At 39.0% G+C, this 26,024-nt stretch overlaps 2 protein-coding genes across 2 annotated transcripts in view; one reads left to right on the top strand and one right to left on the bottom strand.

Annotated features, from left to right (window-relative positions):
• Window positions 1-26,024, top strand: part of LOC135217066 (kinesin-like protein Klp98A) — a gene marked incomplete in the record, with an annotated part of 164,516 nt that overhangs the window by 103,619 nt on the left and 34,873 nt on the right.
• LOC135217067 (kinesin-like protein Klp98A) lies at window positions 116-25,703 on the bottom strand. The gene is made up of 4 exons (XM_064252748.1): window positions 25,562-25,703; window positions 13,327-13,469; window positions 10,064-10,193; window positions 116-274 (listed from the first exon to the last, which is right to left on the bottom strand). Exons 1-4 carry the CDS (start codon window positions 25,680-25,682, stop codon window positions 207-209), a joined length of 462 nt encoding a protein of 153 aa, XP_064108818.1. The 5' UTR covers window positions 25,683-25,703; the 3' UTR covers window positions 116-206.

A 26,024-nucleotide genomic window follows, 5' to 3' on the forward strand; every position in this document is an offset into this window, starting at 1 on the left:
TAAAATATAATCCTTCCTCTGTACAAAAACTCTTGTGATCATCCCTTTAATCCTTCCTCTATACAAAACTAGTCCTCTAAGAATAAAAAGAATTCAACTTGGAACTTACCCAGAGAGATTATCAAAAGATCTGACTAAATCAGTCGTCGATCTTGATAAAAATGAGAGACGAGAAAGGTTGAGGTGAGTTTTGTTTCCTTCCTTCCTTAATCTAGCGCTTCTTGGGGGTCATTATATCGAAACATATGGCTTCCACCTAAGACTACTACACACCCTTTAAAAGAAATAATCCATTAACTTAAAAACAGGAATCTTATATAATATGCCTATACAGTGGTCGCCGCCCGTATTCGCATGGGACGCGTACCAGACCCCCCCCGGTGAATAGTTAGAACCCGCGAATGTTTGGAACTCCTATAAAAACGCTAAAAACAGCCTATTTTGTTAGTTAAAACTCAAGAAAAAACATGATATTGTTATGATACAATAAAGTTTGTTCATACTTACCTGGCAGTATATATATAGCTGTATTCTCCGAAGTCCGACAGAATTTCAAAACTCCCGGCACGCAGTGGTCGGCCAGGTGGTAGTACCCATTCCCGCCGCTGGGAGGCGGGCGTAAGGAACCATTCCCATTTTCTGTCAGATTTTTAGTGCCACTGTCTCCTGAGGGGAGGTGGGTGGGCACTTGATTATATATATCTGCCAGGTAAGTATGAACAAACTTTATTGTATCATAACAATATCATTTTGTTCATGAATCTTACCTGCCAGATATATATATAGCTGAATCCCACCTTTGGAGGAGGGGAGACAGATTCGATTTTGGGAAACAATTTCATATATATATGATTGATATTTTTGGTTCCTTAACTGTTAGCATAGCTGACTTCGTGAGTACCGTCACCCAAGTCTGCTTCTGCTTTCTACAGAGACTCCAGCTAGGTAGTGACCTGTGAAGCTGTTGAGTTCTAGAGGATCTGTCAACGGGGGCGTGACCACAATGCAACTAGATCCTATATTTAAGGACCTCCAATTTCGGTACTTGCAATTCCTAGAGGTGCCAGCAAGGACGTGACCTGTGTAGCTGGTGCGCTCTAATGAACTGTCACGGGGAGCTGACCACAATGTGACAGATCATATAGGTGTTGTTTAGACACGAATGCTGTTAATGCTTCACTGGAGGTGCAGCAAGGAGTGACCTATGTAGCTGGGTGCGCTCCAGATGATTTGTCAATGGGGGCGTGACCACACTGTGACAAAAACATTTACCCTACTATGAGGGCGAAGCAAAAACATTACCACCTGACCTAGCCTATCTGGTTAAACTTCGTAAAACCAAGGCTAATGGAGGGAAGCCGCCTAAGGCGGCCTACCCAAGACCACAAAAAACTAAACACCTACATAAACATAATAAAAATAAAAATAAAAAGAAGAAAATAAAATTTAAAAAGTCCAAACTAACATATTATTTCTAAAAAGATAGGAAGAGTGCTACTCTCTGTCCCAAATATATTGTCTGCTGCGACATATGGGCCCAAAGAGTAGCAGTTCTCGTATGTAATCCTCACCTCCGAAGGTAGTGAGAGGCAAACACTGAATTACTACGCCAAATGTGGCATTCAAGATGTCATTGAGTGCCATGTTCTTTTGGAAGGCTACCGACGTAGAAATAGCCCTCAGTCCATGCGCATTCACCTTCAACACTTTCATATCACTGTCTTGACAGGATGAATGCACTTCCTTGATGGGTTGCCCTCAAGAAAAAACCCAAAGCATTCTTTGACACTGGTAACCTTGGCTTCCTGACCAAACACCACAAGTTATCAGAAGGACCTCTTATAAACCTAGGTTCCTATCTTTTCAGACGTACGTGGGTTGACTTCCTAGCTATTGCTTAGGAGTCTGCTTCGTCTCAAGAGCCTCAGCGCGGATTGACATATGGTAAGATTTTTGTGGGTTTCAGATGGGGTCCTTATCCACTTACTTGGCAAAGCCTAAAAAACTGGCATTTGTCAATGAGGTGCCTAATCCACTCATATGACCATATACCTATGCCTATTAGCATTAAATTAAGGAGCCACACACACCGATCCCGATCACCTGATTCCTAACACGAGGGTTAGAGCTTAATTTTAAAAAGAGTTAAACTAAAAATTAACTCACTAGTTAAGGATCAGTGTCGGCTCCCTATCCCAGCAACGTATCCGCAGACACGAACAACCAAGAGAAAAGGATCTCTTGTAGGTTGAATTGACATCCTTCGTGTAAACGGGAGGTCAACACAGAATTGCAATCTCCCGTAAGTGACAGCTCATTATGTCCTTTATGACATATTGTTATGGAACCAAGAAGAATTCATAAAAGCTCGCACTTCATGCATAGGTTCGAATGGACTGACATGAGGAACTTCAGAACTACATCCAAGTTCCAAGACGGCAAACTTGGGTTGTTGAACCTTCATCGTTTCGAAAGATCTCAAGAGATCGTGAAGGTCTCTGTTGTCCGCCAAGTCCAGGCCTCTGTGCCTAAAGAAAAACAAAAAAACTAAAAGGCCACACTCTTATAACCTTGATTGTAGAGACTGCAAAGTTTTAGATCCCTTCTCAGAAAAGGAAGTCAGCAATCTGGCTCACAGGTCGTGGTGGAGGAAAATGCCGTTCTTCTTGCACCAACTCCTGAAGACTATCCACTTCGATTGTACACTGCGTTGGAAAACGCTCTTCTTTGCACTGGCGATAGCTTTCGCCATTGACGTATAAAGCCTCTCGCTCTGGCCACTTTTGGATAGTCTGAATGCAGTCAGACTCAGAGCGAAGAGGCTTCTGTGGTACCTCTCGAAGTGGGGCTGTCTGAGTAGATCTGTCCTTACTGAAGCGTCCTCGGGAAGACTTACTGCAAAGGCCATGACCTCTGTGAACCACTCTCTCGCAGGCCAGAACGGGGTGAACAAAGTCATTCTCGTCCCTTCCGACACCGCAAACTTTCTCATGACTTCCCCTAAGATCTTGAACGGGGAAAGGCGCGTAAAGGTCCATCCCCGTCCAGTCCCAGAGAAGTGTGTCTATCGTCACTGCAGCTGGGTCGAGTACTGGGGAGCAGTACAGTGGAAGCCTCTTCGTTCTGGACGTCGCAAAGATATCCACGCAGCGGACGTCCCATAACCCCCCACAGCTCTTGGCATACCTCCTGATGCAGTCCTAACTCGGTTGGCAGAAGTTTGACCTGTCTGCTGAGGAGATCTGCCCAGACATTCTCTACTCATGCTACAAACTTCGTAAGGATCATGACGTCCAGTGCCCTTGCCCACAGCAAAGATCTCCTGCCTCCAGAGCAAAAGGGACTGAGACTGTGTTCCTCCCTACTTCTTCAAGTACGCCAGAGCTGTGGTGTTGTCTGAGTTGACTTGGACTATTCGACGAGAGACTTTTTCTTGGAAAAACTGGAGAGCTAAAAAGATGGCTGCCCATTTCCTTTAGGGTTTATGTGCCAGGACACCTGTTCCCACCCTCATCCAGGTGCCTGCCAACTTTCTTCCCCCTAATGGATGCGCCCCAATCCCGTGGTGGAACGCGTCGGAGAACAACACTAGGTCGGGGCTCTGAAGCTTGAGAGACACGCCTCCGACAGCTACACTGGATCTAGCCAACATTTCAAGTGATGTTTTACCTCTCCTGAAATTTCCAAGATCATGTGTAGATTCTTGTTTTCTTTCCAATTGTACTTGAGAAAAAATGTAACGGTCTGAGGTGCAGTCTCCCCAAGGAAACAAATCCAGCGAGGAAATGGTCCCCAGTTAGACTCATCCATTCCCTCACCGAGCATGAATCTTTCCTTAGGAAGGCTAACACTTTGTCTAAGCCTTGCTGCTGACGTCCCTGGGACGGAAAAGCTCGAAAAGCCACTGAATCCATCTGAATCCCCAGATACACGATGGATTGGGTTGGTATCAGATGTGACTTTTCGAAATTCACCAGTAGTTCCAGGGACTTCACCAACGATAAGTGTTTGAAAATCCTTCAGACACCGCGTTTGAGTGGAGGCATGAATGAGCCAGTCGTCCTTCGAAGATAACAATTGCGAAGGGAGGAGGACTGATGGGGCCGCAGGCTGAAACTATTCTTCAAAAGAGGCTCGAAGCCATCGAACCAAGGGACCTTCTTCTTCTCAACTGACACACGTTCGGGAAGATGTACCGTGCTCTCTTAGACAACCTCTGGAGAGCTGCATGAAATCTAGGAGAGCAAGGCAACTGGCGAAAAGAGCGGAGAACGAGGAGAAGGAGAAGGGAACTGCCTGTACTCTTGATTGGCCAGCCTATCATCCTTCCTCTCGCGATGTGGCTTTGCCTTAATTCATTCATTCCCTCAACCGAGGCATGTTTCCTTCCCTAATAAGGCTGCGTTTCACTTAAACAGGAGTAATTTGAAGACACTGTAGAAGATTGTTCATTTGTTTCTTCCTAAAAGTCTCCTTCCTGAGATCCATTACTATTCTCTGATTCTCGGCGAATGTCTGAAGAAGCATTACGTTGTGCGTCCATCCAAGCGTCCTGCGAGCGTCGCGCTCGGCGCTGTCGTATTTGGCAGCGGAAGGAGTCCCCTCATAATCGAGCAAGGGACGTCTCGGCGAGCTAATATGCTGCATCTCTTGCACATCATTCTTGTTTCGAGGGAAATCATGTGTGCTATGCCGCTGTAGACTCGGACAGAATTCTGTTACCATGCGGTAAACAGAACGAAAAAGGTCTAATACATATATATGTATATAAACAACACACCACATAACCATGTTTACACAGATAATCTATAACAATATTATATAATAATATATATATAGATATATATATATATACAATATAACACCATAACATAGATATATAAAACAGACGACATCAAACAATATAGATAATAAATATAATAATTTTTTATTTTTTTGTTTATGAAAAAAATTCATTCTGCCAAAGTGAAGATGTTCAGCCATGTATGCTAGAATTCCCCTCAACCCGAGGCTAAGGCCGTGATTGTAGGGTAGAAATACGGTTAGTCCGTCAATCCCGCAGGAGAGAGAGAGACAAAACCTACTGCGCATGGCAGACAATAAGATGGAACTGAGCACTGGCATTACGCATTAGTGACAGCAGACTCAGAGAACGTTCGTCGTTCTCGCACTGCTCTGCCTGAGTTTGCCACCTACACCATTCTACGATGAATAGGTTTACTATCATTATAGAGCAGAAACCAAAATCCATCAAACTGGTATATTTAAGCGAAAACTGAATTTGCTAAACATAAAAGGCTAACTTGGTATTGTCATAAACAATACCTTAAATGTTTAAAAATAGGGAAACAAAGGCAACCCCTGAATAGTTGCAGGAGAACCGATTAAATGTAATAAGAAATAATCGTACTCTCGGTTGTCCTCCGTAGGAGTAACTATGGTATGAGTATATAACTTGAACCATACAACCGTTTGATAGCAATATGGACGTAAGGCAAAAAAATAATATTACTATGATACAACATCGCTTGTTCACCTTTACCCGGCAGATATATATATACATATATCTGACTGGTAAGTTTTATGAACAAACGTAGAGTATTTTAGACACTTGGACAGCTACCTCCCTACTACATTCTGCCTCACCGAGGTAGGGAGAGCCATCACGCGGTAGTGTTTTGTCAATGAGAAATTATACGCTTACGCGATAGAATGAACACTCATGGCATTATCACTATACTTCACTATACTACTATAACTTTCCAATGCAAAAAAACATGATTCCAGGCTACGCAAAGATTTAAGAATCACAAATAGGGTATTACCCTCCAAAGACCACCCTATTTGTAGCCCGAAAGAAGGCATCCACAGGTCTTTGGAGGGATAAATTCTACTGGACGGGTAACTTGTGTTACACGCCTGGAGGAAGACCTCCTTACACTATCACGTTCTAGTTTACGTACCTATGATTCATAAGCCTTCCACGCAGAATCAGACATATTTTCACACTCGTTGCAGCGCTCATCAAACATACAAACATGTTTCCTACAATTCGCGCACCCACTGTATGAGGGTCTACCGAAGTTTTCGGTAGCCTAACCTTGCATCTTCCACACAACATACTCTGCCTAGTTCGAACTAGATCCAGACATCGTAAGTTTAAGGAAAAATCAAGCCAAAAACTAAAAACAATCCCAATTAGCGTATGCCTAACCACCGATCCTAATCAAATAACCAAAAATCAATCGGGATACTCAAGTGACCAAAAGAGTTCCAAAATCCAATGACGGAGTGCAGAAAACACTTGTTGTCTGCACCGGCGACAGAAAATATCTGACAGAAAATGGGAATGGTTCCTTAGCCCGCCTCCCCAGCGGCGGGAATGGGTACTACCACCTGGCCGACCACTGCGTGTGCCGGAGTTTTGAAATTCTGTCGGACTTCGGAGAATACAGCTATATATATATCGGCAGGTAAGATTCATGAACAAAACTAAAAATTTTCATACTTGGTTTTTTTAATAGTTTTATCACAAAAGTGCATTTTATGATGAAATTGATCAAAAAAAAACCAGGAATTTGTGGATATTTCTAATAGAAAAATACCGCGAATGCGCAATTTTCTGCGAATAATGCGGGGAAACTTTCCCGAGGCAAATGTTGTGAGTCCGCGAATCCGACGACGAAACGGAATACGGGGGGCCCACTGTATACAAAAAGTGCACACTTTAAAAAAAAAAAACACAAAAATATCATCCAAAACTATTAAAGTTAATCTAAACAAAAAAACTACAAATCAACAATATAAACAAAAAATTACATTTTCATAAAAGTTTTAGTCATACTTACTCAGTAATTACATAGCTATTAGTTTCACTTATTTGCAACAGTTTAGATTCAAATTTCGTGGTAACGGACACAAATATTGTGTAGGTGACACCAGTCTCGCCCCTAGCGAGAGGGTTAACGACACAGCAGAGTAGATCTTTAACTTTACTAAGAGGAGGCAAATGCTTCTCTAAAATCTGAGTGTATCCGAAGATAAAATCCATTAGTGTAAATGGCAAGATGTTTCTAATCTGATGGACTTTATCTTGGATACACTCAGATTTAAGAGAAGCATTTGCCTCCTTTTTAGTAATATTAAAGACATTAGTACACCCTCTACCTCCATTAGCTTTCAAGTGATATATCTTGTACGTCCATACGAAATTCAAACATTCTGGTAGTATGATCACTCTTCATTTCTCACAGGGTTTTGAAAGTTTTTTTTAAGAAGTATTGAAATTTAGGCAGTACCTTGAAAATTTAGTTACTGGCATGGCATCATGGAAGGAAGCATAGGATTCTCTCCTATTGTCAAACCTTCTCTTTGTAGAGAGGATTCAAACTTTAGGGAGTCAGGAGGGTAAATTGTACCCAGATACCTGCCACTTTTAGTGGATGGGTTGTGGTTTTACTTCAGTGTAGGTTACATCACAATCTAGTTGTTTTCACTGGGGTACATCTCCCAGGGCAAGGGCAAAATTGTCGTCCTTGTGAGCAATTGGAATCATCCTTCCTACAAGGCTCCCCATAAGTACAGGCAAACCCTTGGCTTTACTGCTGTGCCACTACAGGGGTTAAGTTGAGCACCACCAAGGCCAAGTCTTCTACTGGAAGCTCTCTTGACTAACAAGGAACAACAGGCACTGTTTCAATGCTAGCAGCACTTTTATTTATTTATAATTCATTACATGACTTAATATTTTTTAAGAGTAGCATATGTCCATGTGCAAACAAGGAATAATTAAGACAAATATATTTAAGACACCATTGTGAATGCAATTTGCATCTGTTCTTTATGAATGAGAGGACGCGATGGGCTGTGACATTCCTAGAATGTAGGGATCATCAACTTAGCTTCTCCTTGGAAACAGTGGCCCGAAGTGACAAGCTTTGTAAGTGCTGACATATCTTCCTCGGGTGGCGCGATGCCGAAAGTTGCTACCTAAGTAAATCAGACCATGTCCTGTTTTCTAATGCACGGGCGAATGCAGATATGCCTTATGAATCTGTTTCGAGGCTGTTCTTGGGGCTGTGAGCAGTGTGTTACGTTACTTTCGTCTGTGCGTGCAAAACTTATTCCCTACATAATGAGAAAGTAAGTTAGCCAAGAGGGGGGAGCGGTACAGAGTCGGCGAAGGCCAAGATGGCCCCTTCAATAGTATTTTAGTGGGAGTGTGTGAAAATCTGTGTTGAAGGGTAAGCACACTTATTCTTTAGCCAAAAAGTGGGGTTTGACTGTATTTTGAATATTGTTTCAAAGATGTTCTATTCATTAGACCTTTTTATTTTGCTTTTTAATCTTTTGCTTATCGACGTATGTTCTCCTGTCTTATAGGTGGTTCTGAGACCAAAGGGGAACTGATCTGGTATTTAGAAATGGGAACTTAAACTGATGTTCCGTGGTGTACTAAGTTAGACTGTGCAATGACTTTCCTAGCTTTATGACTAAACTAATGTTGGTTATTGTAAAAGAGGGATGAAGTGAGCTATCTGAGTTCAACCTTTCATTTAATCATTATGTTAAGAACCTGAATTATTTAGCTAATGCTTTGCTCTTAAATAAATGTATTTTTGTAGTTCACGAGTATGATTTAATTCCCTTGAGAGGAGAGAGAGAGAGAGAGAGAGAGGAGAGAGAGAGAGACGAGAGAGAGAGAGAGAGAGAGAGAGAGAGGATGTCTTTCAGTGCATAGCTGCAAAGTTCATTGCTACAAAAACCTTTTAAGATTACCGAGATCGGAACCTCAGTAACAGAAGTCTCGTTTTATTTTTTTCATGTCCCACTAATTCTCATCCCGCTGCCACCCACTTCTATTACCGAGGTTCCAACAGGTATCCCACCTGTCATTGTTGGGGAATCAGTTATGAATTAATTAATTACTGGGGTAGGTTACTTAGTTTAAAAATGACCGTGTTTTTATAAATAAAAATTTTTTAATTAATACGAACCCAGTAACTTACATGATCAGAGCCCTCCTTTCTCCCTGCTGATGGACAATATGCATAAATGGAATGAGCTAGTCTGTGGTGTCGTTCCTAACCCACTCATCAGGGGGTGAGACTGGTGTCACCTACACAATATCAGTGTTGCTACCGCAAAATCTGAATCTAAATTCCACCTGCAAATAAGTGAAAACTAATAGCTATGTAATTACTGGGTAAATTACTTAATTAAAATTTCCATTTCAATCACACCGGAAATTTATTAGGTGTAGTTATGTAGTTAAGAAAAATTACATTTTTTAAAGTAAAATGTATTTCTCCCTAACCATACAAACCTGGAGTCGTTTACATAGGAGCTGCAATCTATCCTAAGTAAAGGACTCCAGGTTTGTATGGTTAGGGAAAAATACATTTTACTTTCAAAAATGACTTATTTTTTTCATGTCCCACTAATACATCACAAAATGTAAGCATAAGAATGGCAAACAAGGAACTCCTATCATAGTAATCTTGGAAAAATATAAATTTTAACTTAATGATAACATTGCATTTCATAGTGAGAAACAGATTAAAAAATCAAGCTGCCAATGCCACAGTTCTTCAGTTCAGTACCATATGTATGACCATGTGTATGAGTCTAAAATGCTAGGAAGAATCCTTCGAGTACTGTAGCCTTTACTATTTTAATTTTTTGTTTATTTTAATAAATTTTTCATCAGTATACCCCGTGACCTGGTACAGATGCCAATAGTCCCTGGATCTCACAAGTATATTTTTATTTCTACCAGTTTCCAGCTTGGCGCTAGTATTATCCTAATGTTAAGACCCCAAAGGTTTGTTTCGTATATGAGCAATTATATTTTCTCATAGGATGATTTTCGCTTGTTCAATGACTGTATGAGAAATTCTATTTTTTTTCATGGGATGACTCATGAGATGGGTCATGTTCATCAAGTGTAATGAATTAAGAACTGGGAAAGTTACAGCATCTTTATGTGAACTATATTGCATTTTTTGTATATCTAAATGAATCCCTTACTTTCTAAACAGAAGATACAAGTGCTATGCCATACCTTGTGTCAGCCTACTTGGTTTATCCACAAACTGAGAATTGACCCAGCACTGTGCGTCAGGACGTGACTCTAATGTAGCTTCACCATCAACAAGATGAATTGTGCAATGTTCTTCCAATACTTCACCACCCTAACAAAAAGGTAGTTCAATAAAAAAAATATTCTGCTGGAGATATTCCAGTTAAACCTGCATACTATGTACTATAAAGAAAGAACATTTAATAAAATTCACCCACTACACCTGCAGACTATTCATATATCATTTACAGATGGCTGAAGTAAGTTATCAAAACAAAGAATACTAATGTTTTTTAAAAATAAATACTTTGTATAAGTTTTTCCTGCCATGGGCTGACAAAATAGACCACTTACTGCTGACAAACTACCAGTAGGGTAACAACTGTGGGTAACACAAAGTTGACATTCCCACCTCTTCCCTAAATAAAAAGGAGAGGCCACAGTTTCAATCTTTGTAAATCACAATTTCCTTATCATCATGTAAATATACTCTTCACAATAAAGAGTTTTGATTCTGAATAAAAGACTAGTTGGTGTAAAGTATTCCTATCATATACAAAGCCTATCCTACTCCAGAGAGGCCAGAAGTAGGGGAAAGAGGAGAGGCTGCACCTGTTAAAGAATGAGCTGATAACTTGTGAAGAACATGAGACGAATTACTCAAAGAGGCAACTATGCAACACATGGTCACAAGCAGCTAGAAAAAACTGACAGAAGTACAAGAAGGCCTCAGTAGATAATGAGAAGTGGTGGAAAGGCAATAAGACTTGGAGGTGGCACCCTTGAATGGAGAATGTGATGTGAGATGAGATCATGTTTGGAGATTTGATAGAAATACATCATGACTGACTGAAAGATGATCGATGGTATCTGAGATGAAGAAGCTTACCAAAGCAGACATACAAAACACTTCTGTTGTGGTGGCATTTATAAGTTTCGGTTTGTGTGATTGAATTTTTGTTTTAAAAGTTATGCTTTTTCATTATATTTATTTTTTATGTCTCTTAGTGAGTAAGTAATTGATTAGTATTCACATTTTTTTTCCTTTTTTTAACTTGCAGTTTGCTTGAATGTACTAGGGTAGACTGAGGGGCTCCCCTTCTACCATAGAATGTACCAAGAGCAAAGAAAGAGCCAATTAGAAGAGCTGTTGTAAATAGAGGAAGGGATAAGGCAGAGAAGTGACAAGAAACATAAACATAGCAAGAGAACTTGAAGCTGCCAAATTGCAGAATCAAAAACACTTGGTTAGGCAGCCCTTCTCCCGTTCCTCCATATATGACACTACATCCTGAAAGATGCTGATCTCGACACACTTTCAGTAAAGAAAGTTCAACAGCAATTGGAACAAAAACTAGGTGTTGATCTCTCCAGTTGGAAGAATGATATTGATGAAATACGGGCTGATGTTGAGCAAGCAAATTACCCATCTGAAGAGGTTTCAGAGACCATAGTTGGGGAAAAACTATGGTACTGGGTTTGAGGAATTAGGTTGGGGTTCTTTTGATAGTTGTGGGAGGATTGTAGATTAAGATTGATAAATTAGGTCAAGGTTCTTTTTAGGAGGTTGTTGTAGATTAAGACTGATAAATTAGGTTAAGGTTTTTTCTGGTTGTTGTAGAATAAGACTGATGAATTAAGTTGAGGTTCTTTTTTGATGATCGTTGTAGATTAAGAGTGATGAATTAGGTCAAGGTTCTTTTTGATGGACATTGTAGTAATTATGATTGATGAATTAGGTTAAGTTTCAGTCTTTAATGTTAAGTAATTGATGTTTGAAGTAATATTAGAGCCCCTACACTCGGCTTGAGGAAACTTGGGTAATAGGGATCTCACAGGATGAAGTGGGTGTCCACCACACAAGCAAAGTATATCTTGTAAATAAAGAAGTCTGCAGTAATGAAGAGGAGGAATCACCAGTCGTGGAAACTGGAAGACCAGCCAAAAGAATGAAAGGAAACCTCCAAGGTGGGAGTATCAAAGCAGAAGCAAACATGAAAGCACTTGAGAATACAGGCAGTCCCCGGGTTAAGACGGGGGTTCCGTTCTTGAGACACGTCATAAGCCAAAAATCGTCGTACGCCAGAACATTGTCAAAAATTCTAAGAAAACCTTACTTTTAATGCTTTAGGCGCATTCAAAACTATGTAAACTGCATTCTTATTGCATTTTTCATCAAAAAAAAATTTAAATATTGATTAGTATGCATTTTTGGTGTCATATTTCATCTGCCATATCAGCGTTTGTGGGCGTCGTAACTCTGGAACGTGTCGTAACCCTGGAACATGCGTTGTAACCCTGGAAATAATTTCTGGTGAATATAATTGAAAAGCGTCGTAACCTCGGAACGTCGTAAGCCGAGACCGTCGTAACCCAGGGACTGCCTGTATATTGAAGTCAAGATCAATGAAGAGTACAAGGCCACCAAAGATGTGGAATAGGTCATGGCAGTAGGACACATGGTTGAGTAAGCTGAACACTGAGAACATAAGGCAGTTGAAGATGCAGGGTCAGACTAGCAAGCAGAAATGGTAAAATACATGGGAGCAATTGAATACATGGTAGCAGCTAAGTTATTAATAGATGGTAACATAGTAGCACATAGGAGCAGACAAAAAAAGACTGCAGACATAAGATTCACGGCAGTTGAACACACAGAAACAGGGCAATGCTCAGAACTAGGCGAGTATGAAAATGGACTCGTGAAGAGGATGCCAAAGCTGAGGGGACCAAACCAACAAGAGCAGAAGCCTTAAATGTAGACATTGAGGCAAGAAAACACACCAAATTTGACAGTGCAGCTACAGAAGAAGCAGGTGGAGCGGCAACTCATAAGGCTACAATCAACTCCTTCGGGGAAGAATCAACTGTGGCAAGGAAATAGCCTTGAAGTACAGACAAAGTCTTTGTCATGACCCCAGCCAGGAAGTCATCAGCAGAGCCAATGAAGTTGTAGAAGACAAAGGAAACATAGGAGCTGCAGATGACAAGACGTGAAAGAATTCCCATTCATGGCTGGAGAATATCAGGAAAAGGGATACCACTGTAAAACTTATTCTCCTCTATAGCACTGACTTTGTTATCCACAATCTGACAAGTCTTTGAAAGAATCACAAGAGAAAGTTGCATAGTCCTTTTAATTACTGAATTACTGGAAAACACTGTACTGAATGTACTAAATAGCATAAGAAAATTTATAAAATTAAATTAAATTTAAATTTTACATAAAATCCACTATGATTTACCTCTAATCTAATATCCTGTGTTGGCAATGAACCAATGGTTGTTGTACCATCATTCAAATGATATAAGGTAACTCCAGTAGTCAGCAAGTTGTCATCAATCACCACAAGATGTGGTCGTTCTGAATCCAGAATGACACCATGTCCTGTGTGGTAAAGAAATGCATTGTATGTGCCAGGTAAAAAATAAAAACTTTTACAATGAATGAAAAAAATTATTGTAGATATTAAATCAATAACATTCTCTTTATCATAACAAAACAAAATATAGTCTTGCTAAACAATACATGCGCCTGAAAAAGCTATGAGGGCTGACATATTACACTGGTGAATGACAAAGTTAAATATCATGGATTCACTATTTTTCCACACTTTATACAACCTTTATCTGTCACTTACAGAGGGTACACAATTGAATATTGGTATGATCTCCATTAGGGTTATCATTGGGTACTTTCAACTAGACTGCCTATGATAATTAAGCAAATACCAAAATTCACTTAGTATTCGATTCATATTTCATTTACTATATATGTAATTACAATAAGAAATAAGTCATTCTTAATGAGCATGCTCCATTTGCATTTATAGAGCACAGGGTATGCCAATTTACTCTTGCCTGATTTTCATAGCTTTCATGTCCAGGTTACTCTTCTTCCAGCCCCATTTTTCTATATGAAGTACATCACATACACCACCATTTAAACCTCTCATGATAATTCCACTTGACTTTATCATACTTTTTTGTATTCACTATATATTCTCATTACTTTCCCTTTTCTTCTTTTCTTGATGTTTTCATATTTCCCAACCTTTTTTATCTTTATCCCAAAACTTCACTTTTATTTCTTATTTGCCTACTCTTCTTGATAAACGTCAATGCATCATGCTTTAGTCACCATGGAAAGCAATACAGCAGGCTGTAAAACATGAACACCAGTGAATGATATTTGACATGTCAGTCAATTCTAAAATATTCCTATATTTCAGATCCCTTGGGTAACTTGCATGGTTGAGTGTGGGTCTTGAAAAAATGACAATTCTTTAACCAATTTGTATTTTTCATAACTTACAAACCTGAGGTCTTAACATTAGAATAAATACTCAGCGCCAGCTGGAAACCTGTAAAGTTTAAAATAATTGTGTACGCAAGGGACTATTGACATCTGTACTTGGTCACGAGACATGTGAAGCCACCCACATACCCCTCATTAACTCGTGACCCCGTTAGTTATTCTTCCAACCCAGGTTAGTTGACAGAGGGGTGGTTAGAGGTGGGTCTTTGTATGTTAAGACCTCAGGTTTGTAAGTCATCAAAAATACAAATTGGTTAAAAATTTGTCATTTGTTCATATACAAAACAAACCTTCAGTCTTAATATTAGGATAGACTTACTCTTGGTAGGAGGTAAGTACTATTAACCAACTGGTAGTTTGCCACCCTTGATCAGTTTTCTGAATACCAGAATTCAACGAAACAACTGACCAGTATTCAGAATCTAAGACATATATGAATATTATAGAGTCAGACTTCAGGGTTCTACACAATGTCATAGTTCATAGCATCCAAGGAAGATATGAAGATCTGTTCTTCTAACAAACCAATTCATCCACTCATGTAGGTTTTGTTATCATTCCTCTCCCCCTTGCTAAAGAGGGATGCGGATGCTACTGATAGATATCTTACTGATACTAACCCTAACAGTACGGCTACTTCACTCACCTGTACCTTTTTTTGTTGAGCAGCCACCAAAGAACCCAAGGAAATTGTGTCCAAGGATCTCTGGGCAACCTTATTTATATACAGGAAATTGAAAGTGGGTTTTCATAACAAAGAACCCACTCTCAAATTTCAATGAACAAACAGACACCTTCTTAACAATGCTCAGTTTTGAGCTTCGATACAGTCACAGACCAACCGTCATGATCATTTTAACAGATGTGTTCTTAATTGCCAGAAGGCCCTTATTCCTCTGATGACCTTCTCTTCTGTATAACCTCATTGGTACAACTTGACAACAAGGAGTAGGCTTGACCGATCGCCTCTGTTTGGCCTGTTCCTTTACGTCTACCACCTTTATGTTCTAGGTGACGTAGTTCTTTCTTAACCACAGAGTACTTTGACACGTCAAAGCCGGCCCTCCTGAAGGTCTCTCACACATACTCACACCGTACTGAGCATGACTAAGAAATGTATCTGTCATCATGACCTGGCTGGCATTGACTCATTATCCTGGATTCTGGAGCAAATTGGAACTGATGTTCATAACTACTTTTGAGTCTACGTCAAAAACCTGGTTATTGAGTACTCCCACTCTACCAAGGTCAGAAGAAGACCACCATCCACGGTCAGTTTCCTGTAACATGACTGATGTATGTGCCTGGTGGTAATCCATCAAGTCTACTCTGATACAGAGTATGCTTTCACTTATCAGATCGGAGTTCTTATGTGCCCCATCCAGTTCACTGCTCCTGATTCATCTGAAGAATACTCAGTGTGAAGTGATATTCACATGCCCAATCACCAGTCCAATGTATATCACCATACATGTAATTGCAGAGAGAATTCCCTCTGTTCTGACAACCTCTCCACCAGATCATTGTCTACTGACCGAATGCCTTTAATGGACCGAAACCTCCTCTACACAGGCAGTCACGGCCAAAGAGTCATTCTGTATATTATGTGAGCCGAAGACCTTTGGAGTTGTGTTACATCTGAGGTGACACTCTACACCCCAAATCTTAAAACTATTAGTTCGAAAAGAGATACTGAGCAACCTCCAGACCTTGAGATATTAATTCTACCTATCGGTGGTGCCTCTTCCCCACACGAACCTGGTAGCGATGACTCTGCTAAGATAAACTTTATCAGTCACTCATCTTGGGTCCTCCTTAATTACTGGAACCCATTCTTCTGTTTGGGACATGGAGAAACAGGTAGAACCTAGTTTGCATAGCCCCCAGGTTATTCACAGTATCGCAAATGGAATCCTCAGGCTCGAAGGATGAAACCCCTGAGACAGCTCTTACATGGTTTTTCCATTATACAAGTTCCTCTCTGGACAAGTGGTTTGTGCACTCATCTACCAAATCGGTGGTCCGAGGTCCAACTCCCGGCTCTGCCAACGTGGAATCAGAGAAACTTATTTCTGGTGATAGAAATTAACTTATCGATATAGTGCGGTTCGGATCTCACAATAAGCTGCAGGTCCCATTGCTAGGTGACCAATTGGTTCCTAGCCACGTAAAAAATATCCAATCCTTCAGGCCAGCCCTAGGAGAGCTATTAATCAGCTCAGTGTTTTTGTAAAAACTAAGATACACTTAATTTTTCCAATTATATGGACGATATGATAGGAAAAGCCCAGGAGCATGTCCTATGATAATATATTCTATTCAGACACGTCCTAATTATCCTCCTGTCCAAGGAATTAATCTGTTAACAGGACATGGCTCATTCTTCCACAAGCAATATTACTTCCCAACCACGAAACACATGTGGTGATCTGTTACAATATATGGGCATATGTTCAATATGCTACCTTCCAAAGAGAAATCCTATATTGCCAGAAACCACCATGGTGCTATTCTCGAGTAACCTAGCCCAGAATTGTACCCAACGTCACTTCACCCCACCTCACTCTTGAAGAATGGGAAACTCCCCACCTTCTTCCACATATGATGAAGTTCTAATGCCTTGCTTCAGCCAACTGGAGCTCGAACCCTCTATGTTAGTTCAAGACTTCAATATAGAAACTAGACCAGGATGGAAGAGACCCATTTGCAGATTCTAGGTTAATCTAGCCAACAACCACTTGGACTATTCTAAGTAGGCATAGTCAATTAAGAATTGACTAACTTATTTTAAGTTGGCAAGACCAGATTGACCCTGGCTTGGTTAGGCTAGGCTATGTTAACTCTTCCAATTAGGCTAGGCTAACTCTTCCATCATTTAGGGTAGGTTAAGTCCATCAGAGATGTACTCTTAACTAGGCTAGGCTAGTATAGACTAGCTTAATCTAGAAACTAAATGACTTAAGTTAGGGTGAAGTCGTTCAAGAAAATTTTGGGCTATACATGCTAGGCTACAACCACAACCTTTTAGGCTGAGGTGGTAAAAGTGTTTCGCATGGGTAGCCTAGATACTAGTTTATGCTCGGATATACTTATAACCTTACTAATTCGCCCAAGCTAAGATAAAAAAGCCATGTTCAAGAAGCCAGACCATGCTAAGTATCAACCCACTGTCAGGCTAAGTTGAGATGTACGACATGTATGTTGGCCATCCAATCTATGAGTTAGGCTTAGCTAACTAAGAATTGTACCACTCAGACTAAACTAGGATAGTAAATGCAGGTTCGAAAACAAAACCACAACCATTAGCTAGTCCAAGCCAGCACATGCATACCCAAACCAGTTAGTTCGGACAGTCTAAGCTAAGAACTACTACTCAGATTAACTAAGATGGTAGCAGTAGACTGGCTGGAATAGGCTACAAATTTAACCACTGGCAATAGTATCTTATGTTACAGGTGCCCTAATTAGGCTTGGCTAATTAGGGCGAAAGAAAGAAGTTCACCTCCTCCTTTCGACTTAAGTTTCCATGCGGTTTAATTAAGAAGAATGGTTCTACAGTACTTTACTTCTAAGGAACCAAGCTGTCGATTAACTTTAACTACTTGTGTACGAGTCGAAGCGTTTGGTCAATATTCTTATAGGAACAAACCAGATTATAGCAACAAGTATATAAAACATGGGAATTCTTCTTACCTGTAAAGGTTTGAAGTTTTCTGGGGTCAACCCAAAGTATGCTAATTCCCACCATTCAGGCTGTATACGATTACTAAGAGGAATCCATAGTCTTCCAGCAATCCGTGCATTTACGTGTTGTAAAACGGACTCTACATGACTTGAACAAGGTAATTCATACACCTTCGTATCCTTTTTCAATCTAAACACCATGTCAATCCCCAGGGGAAGCATACTGGCCAGTGTCTCGGTGCTCCCTGAAAGGTTATTGAATTGACGAATCAAATCAATCACCTCTGCGCACAAAGCCTATCCTCTGACAAACGTCCGGGTGCGCCATGGCTGTCCGACCATGTGGCTGCGGCATCTTTGATCTTTAATGGCCACTCATGGCTCGATCCCGAATAGTCAGTAGGATTTGAGAACGTATCTATTTGCAATCCTACATACAAATATGAGAGCAATTTTATCATATTTCATTACTCTGACATCTAGAGTCCATGAAAAAGTTTGTAAAAGCATCGGTGTATGTATCAAGTTCACCAACAGCATTGTAGTCTCTCTTAGACTCTTTGTAGTCTCCACTTGCAACTCCGCATCGGCCGCTAGCCCAGCGACTGTCGACGCTTTCGCTCGTTCGGACTCTTGCAAACAACTTCGTCCGCTTGCTTTGAGCTTACCAGCCACTGACTTCATTACTTTCTTGCTGATGGGGATGTGACCATCCTGGCTCGAAGATGAAGAAGAATTTACTCTTCTCCTCTTGTCCCGAGGATCAGTCACGAAATCCCGTACCCTCCAACACTTGACTGGTACACACAGTGACGTCATCAAACTTAGCGATGACACCAGCTAGAGGAAGAAGACGAAGAAGGAGACGAATCACACCTTTTCTTTTTGTCTTTCTTAATAATTTTCACCTCTAGATCTTGTAATTTCTTCATTACTGTGTGTACCAATGAATCAGAAAGCATATTTGGTTACGGAAGCAGCGAAGTAGATCGAGAAGCAGTAGGCTGTGACGTCATCGCAGCGTCATGGATCTACGGCCATCATAGCTCTACAGCCGACATGGTTATCACACCCTAGTCTACCACTGGACTGCTGACAACCTAAACGGCAACCGTCTAAAGTTGACTGAGCTAAAGTACTTCTTAAGCTTTCTTATTTCCAACATAACTGGAGCACACAACGGCACAGCCGCTTATTCTATGAGAAAATTCATACTATTTCTCCATAAGTGTGTGGCCCCGAAATGAAGGCATAATATAATGATGCCACCGAAGACGACGAGAGGTTTGCATCAGTAGGCTGTGACGTCATGACTACCGCCATTTTGCAAGCGGTTTTAGCTATGACGTCATCACGCTTGATGGAAGCGTGAGGCTGTTGATGGTACTCTTGCAGCCAAGATCAAGAGACCCAACATGCTGTGGCATTTCTACTTTACAAGGATGTGACAGTCCTGGCTCAAAGATGAGGAAATTATTCTTCTCCTCTTGGCACGAGGATCAGTCACAAAGTCCCTGATTCAAGCCTTCTCCAACTCTTCACAGCTACACTAGACTAAACTTCCATCATTCACTTGTTCGACAATTAACAACTTACTTCTTGATGCTTTCATATAAATAGGGGATGTAAACAATCCTGGGCTCGCACAAGATGGAGAAGAAACTTCTCCTCTTGGCTCGAGGATCACCTACGAAGTCCCTATTCTTCCAGGATTGGCAGGAGAATGCACTGGCGTCAAAGCCAGTCACCTAAGCTTGTTGACGCCTAAGCAGAAGGATACAGAGGAAAGACTTGTGTCTTTTCCATTATGTGACTGTTATATTCCTAACGATTGTAATTTCTCTCAAAAACAATGTGCATTAAAAATCTCCAAATCTGAAAGCATAGTTGTAAAGTACTCTTGTACCTCAAAGTGAAAAATAGAAGAAGCATGTCTCCGTGTAGGCCGCAGCTGTGAAGGGACGTCATGGCAGTCGCCATGTTTGTGACGTCACTGAGCATCTCAAATGCGAAGTCAGCACCCTACCGGAAGTGCAAGGCTGTTGATGATATTCTCGTAGGCACAGCAGCCTGACATTAAAGTCTGCCATGTTGCACTATCTGCTTCTTTACAGATGGCGACGCATCCGACCGCCATTCAGTGCATATTTAGGAAAAAAAAAGGGAAACATCCATCATCTGGACCCTGGAGTTGGCAGCATGGACCATTATAGCAGCAAACTCCAACTGTCCTCCTTGGGTTGGATCTCCTGATAAGCCCAACGCCGACTGCACACCTGCATCATCCCTACCCACGTATCTGGAACGAAAACAAGATGGCGATGCACACCTCTCCCCACAGGGAAAGAAGCACAATTAGTCATAATTACTTCCCAAAGCACATCCTGATACATCCAAACTTTGGATTTACAGGTAATCGATGTGAGTATGTGATATTACAAAGCACAGGTAACAAATTAACCGTAACTTGAGAGTTTCTGTACCTACGACTTACTACACGAAGAATTCCTTGACGTCGAAATCGTTGAAGAAAATATCCGGTCATTTATCTTCTTCTTGTGATATCCAGGAAGTCTCAAAGCATGAGAAGGCTTCATGTTCACATGCCCAGGAATTCCAAACAACAAAAGCAAAACAAAAGGAGGCAAACTAAACCGGCTTTAAAAGGACGGAGGCAAAGCACATCCTCTCTTAAAGAAGGTAAGAAAATAACTAACGGGGTTACGAGTTAAAGTGGGGTATGTGGGTGGCTCCACATGTCTCGTGACCAAGCACAGATGCCAATAGTCCCTTGCGTACACAATTATTTTAAACTTTACTGGTCTCCAGCTGGTGCTGAGTATTTATCCTAATGTTAAGACTGAAGGTTGTTTCGGTATATGAACAAATTTAAAAGTTTCAGTTAAACTGAACTACAGTAGGGCCTCCATAATCGCGGGGGAGGGCCCAGACCCCCCTTATAGTAAATAAATACCTGTTGTTATCCTGGTACCCCCCCTCAAATTTGCTTTAAACTGCCACTTTTAATAATTAACCCACCCAAGACCACTATTTCCCAAAATGTTATAATGCCTACTTATTTACATTATGCCTCCTTTGTTTGTATGTATGTTTAAGTTATATGTCTATAATGTCACAAATCTTTTATAAATTTTCCTATCTTCAATTTCCCCTTCATCAGATCAGCAAACAAAAGTATATTACCTAACAATTCCTTTCTATTTTCATGATTTGGCTGCTGCACCAAACTAAAAGTACATAGTACATTTATTTCGAGAATGAACATATTTATGATAAAAAAAAACATGATTTACTGTAATGATTACAGCACCCGACCATAATATTAATGTATAAACAGCAAAATACAACAATAAAAATCTATTTTTGTCTTTTGTTTACGTTTAGAATCAGCTGAATGACGTTTATTACCAAAAGAATTATTTTGGAAAATATAGTTGCTAAAAGAAACTAATTTATTAATGGAATTATTATTTTTAACTTTGTACATAATAGTTTATGATATTATGATAGAGTAATTCATATTTCACTGAGAGAGAGAGAGAGAGAGAGAGAGAGAGAGAGAGAGAGAGAGAGAGAGAGAGAGAGAGAGAGAGAGAGAGAGAGAGAACAACTTTAATAGCTTGAGAAGGACGAGAGTAACTTGACTAGCTTAGCTCAAGAATAACATAATGAAATTTGTATTTTAAATATTTTTATGGTGATAAGAAATGAAACATCGATAGTGATAAGATATTCTCTTGTATACTGTTATAATATGTGATAATCATTGAGTCATCTATAAAAGTTGTATTGAAGCACAGTTTCGTAAATCACAGAAAGAATAAAAATATGGCAACACGTGTACCTACAAATGTTGGGAACCATCTTGTTCTTTTATTATGATAATAATAGATCAGTATTATAGTTTGTTTTCTGTAAGTGATGAGAGAGAGAGAGAGAGAGAGAGAGAGAGGAGACGAGAGAGAGAGAGAGAGACGAGAGAGAGAGAGAGAGAGAAGAGAGAGAGAGAGAGAGATGATATGATTATGTTCATAGTATTTGAAAATTTGTAAATAAGTTTATCCTAAAAATGTATTATTCATGAAAAGAAGATGAAAACACAAACAAAGTAATTAGTGAATCTTGCTCTATGATAAAATTCGCGATTTAGTTAATTTTCTGGGATATACGTAGCATTTGGGCTCCACAAAAAAGTAAGTAAAGTGATTTATGACAGTTTAGAGGATACTTATGTAAAAATACATCAATAGTTTGTAGAACGGTGTAACCACTATCTCATTGTGTAAAAATATTATGTACGAACGAGACTGTAGGTTTGGTGACGTCACGTTGGTCACACGTATTCTTTTCGTGAATGAAAATACATTTATGATCAAAAATAGTTACTGTACTGCTTACAGTACCATACTGTAATATTAATGTAATCACATCAAAATGAAGTAATCAGTGCATACAGTAAACTTGTAAAGTGTATTTTTGTCTTTTGAAAATGCATTCCCCAAGGAATTTTTCCTTGAAGAGGCTTTTTATTATGAAGATATGCCAATAATATATAAGATATGTATTTTATTATGAATATATGACAATAATATATAAGGTAACAATGGTTTTATTACGTTTACGCTTCGTCGCCGATCGCAAACAACAATATGATAATCTACGACAATTATTGTTTGTATGACTGCAGTATTCAGAGAAGTTGATTACGTTATACCAAAACAATAATGAAATTCCAATTGAAAATTAATGTTTTCCTAAATGTTATTACTACTGTAATTACACTACTACTATTAACATTTCTAAAAGGTTAAGAATGACAAAGGTCGCTGTGAAGTGTAACTCAATGTTTAAATTTCTGCTGTCCACTCAACTACAAGTTGATGTCAATGATGTGGAATTATTCCATGAATAGGCTATTTATTATGAAGCTATGCCAATAATATATAAGGTGAGAATGGTTTTATTACCTTTATTGTCAGTTAACCCTTAAACGCCGAAGCGGTAAAAATAAAAAACTCCCCCAAATGCCGGAGCCGGTTTTGAGTGAGCGCGGAAGCGGAAAAAATAATTTTTCTAAAAATCACAGCGCGCTTAGTTTTGAAGATTAAGAGTTCATTTTTGGCTCCTTTTTTTGTCATTGCCTGAAGTTTAGTATGCAATCATCAGAAATGAAAAATAATATTATTATCATATGTAAATAATGTGATATATGGTAGCAAAAAAAAAAATTCATACATAATTGTATTAAAATCACAATGTGCAAAAAACGGTAAAAGCTAACGAGTTTCTTTTTTTTCGTTGTATTGTACACTAAATTGCAATCATTTTGATATATAATACATCATAAAACAACAAAAGCAACACCGGAAAAATATTATCACAAAATGATGTACGAATTCGTAACGCGCGGACGTAAAAAGTTTTTTTTTCAAAATTCACCGTAAATCTAAATATTGTTCAAGAAACTTCCAATTTGTTTCAAAAATGAATACAAATGATTGAGTATTACGATACTGTAAGAGTTTTAGCTTACAATTGCAGTTTTCGACCATTTCCGACGAGTTAAAAATGACCAAATGTCGAAATTTTTTATAAATTTTTTCTATATGCAATTATTTGGAAATTAGAAAAGCTAGAACCTTCAAATATTTTTCTTTATTTCTACATGAAATTGCGCACATTTTCATATATAAAACTCTATGAAATGCCTAATATGAAACGGAGCAAATTTTCCGAGAATGCGATGTACGCAATTCGGACATTTATGGCGGAGAATCCGCGCGCGGAGGGAAGGAAAGTTTTTTCATAAATTCACCATAAATCGAAATATTGTGCTAGACTTTCAATTTGTTGCAAAATGAAGGTAAATGATTGAATATTACTAAAAAAAAATATAAGTTTTAGCTAACAATTGCGTTTTTCGACCATTTCGGTAGAGTCAAAGTTGACCGAACGTGGTTTTTTTCTATTTATCGTGATTTATATGCAAATATTTTGAAAAATGAGAAAAGCTACAACCTTCAATTATTTTTTCGTTGTATTCTACATGAAATTGCGCACATTTTCATATATAAAACTTTATGTAACGGCTAATTTAAAATGGTGCAAACATTACCAAAATCGCACGTATGATTTTTCGGAAGAGTTACTGCGCGGACGTAAGGAAAATGTTATTTTTTTCATAAATTCACCATAAATCGAAATATTGTGCTAGAGACTTCCAATTTGTTACAAAATGAAGGTAAATGATTGATTATTACAAAAATATAAGAGTTTTAGCTTACACTTGCGTTTTTCGACCATTTCTGGGTACTGTCAAAATTGACCGAAGGTTGAAATTTGTCACTTATCATTTTTTATATGAAAAAATATTCAAAAAACTGATAAAAGCTACAACCATGGGTTGTTTTTAGTTGTATTGTGCATGAAATTGCGCACATTTCCATATATAAAACTTTATGTAATGGCTAATTTTAAAATGGTGCAAACATTACCACAATCGCATGTACGTGTAAGATTTTTTTCGGAAGTTACCGCGCGGACGTAAGGAAAAAGTTTTTTCATAAATTCACCATAAATCAAAATATTGTGCTAGAGACTTCCAATTTGTTGCAAAAATTAAGGTAAATAGTTGAATATTACTACAATATAAGCGTTTTAGCTTACAATTGTGTTTTTCGACCATTTCGGTAGAGTCAAGTTGACCGAAGGTTGAAATTTTGGCACTTATCTTCATTATTTATATGGAATATTTCAAAACTGATAAAAGCTACAATCATGAGTATTTTTTAGTTGTATTCTAAATGAAATTGCGCACATTTTCATATATAATACTTCATGTAACGGATAATTTAAAACGGTGCAAAAATTTTGTCAAAGTGACGAAATAATTTTTGAGATGTGTCACTGATACTTTTTTAGTGCGACAAGAAAGATATCGCGCTGCGCGCCTGCATAGCGATTGTAAACAAAACAACGCTTGATCCGTGAACTCCCAGCATCCCCCAAGGCGCGTGATTCAAAAGTTTTCGGCTGGTAGGACTATAAATATTTTTTCCGCGAATTTAAAAAAAAACTTTTTTGAGGGGCCGACGTATGGTAAGTCCCTCCAATTCGGCAATTCGGGGGAGTATTTTCTGACTCGACGTTTAATACGTCCATTCGGCGTTTAAGGGTTAATATCATAATATGAATCTGTTCATGCATTTGCTGGTTATCGGAACCGTACGAGGCTTAGCCTACCATGGACAAGCCTGCAATGCTGCGATTCATACCAGGATATAGACTGAGAAGTGGTCCAAGGAAAACCCCATGATTAAGTGAATCCGTGATTGCTGATCCGCGACTAAGCGAGGCCCCACTGCACCTTTATATCTCCGAATGAATAACAATAGTTTTATATAACATGTACTATCACATATAATAATTAAATAATTATTATTGAATAAAATACATACCAGCCTTCCTCAGGCCAAGTGTTTTTTGTTCTTGAAGAATAGTGTGAGTTTCGCTCCACTTTTCTGTCCACTGATCCGTAAGCTCCTTTTCTTTAGCTTGCTTCTGTGTCAACGTTGCCATGATACTTCCTTTCTCACTGTTTGCCTTAAATGAAAAGCCAATATTATTAGGAAAGTATTTTACTTGGAAGATATTATATAAAAAAATACAACCAAAAACAATAATAAAATACACTGCAAACCTGCAATTTTTTATATATACTGTACAACACTAAATGTAAATTTCTTAATAAATTTTTTTATCAATATAATTTATATAAATATATAGTGTAAATATATTAGTATATCCAGTAATTCTCCTACAATATTAGTGAAAATAATGCTATTACATACTATTACAAATTTTCTCAATTACAATTACTCAAGCTTATATACCACTTTACACAATTTTCCCATTTAAATG

Source organism: Macrobrachium nipponense, chromosome 7 (assembly GCF_015104395.2).
Source record: "Macrobrachium nipponense isolate FS-2020 chromosome 7, ASM1510439v2, whole genome shotgun sequence".
Classification (NCBI taxonomy): domain Eukaryota; kingdom Metazoa; phylum Arthropoda; class Malacostraca; order Decapoda; family Palaemonidae; genus Macrobrachium; species Macrobrachium nipponense.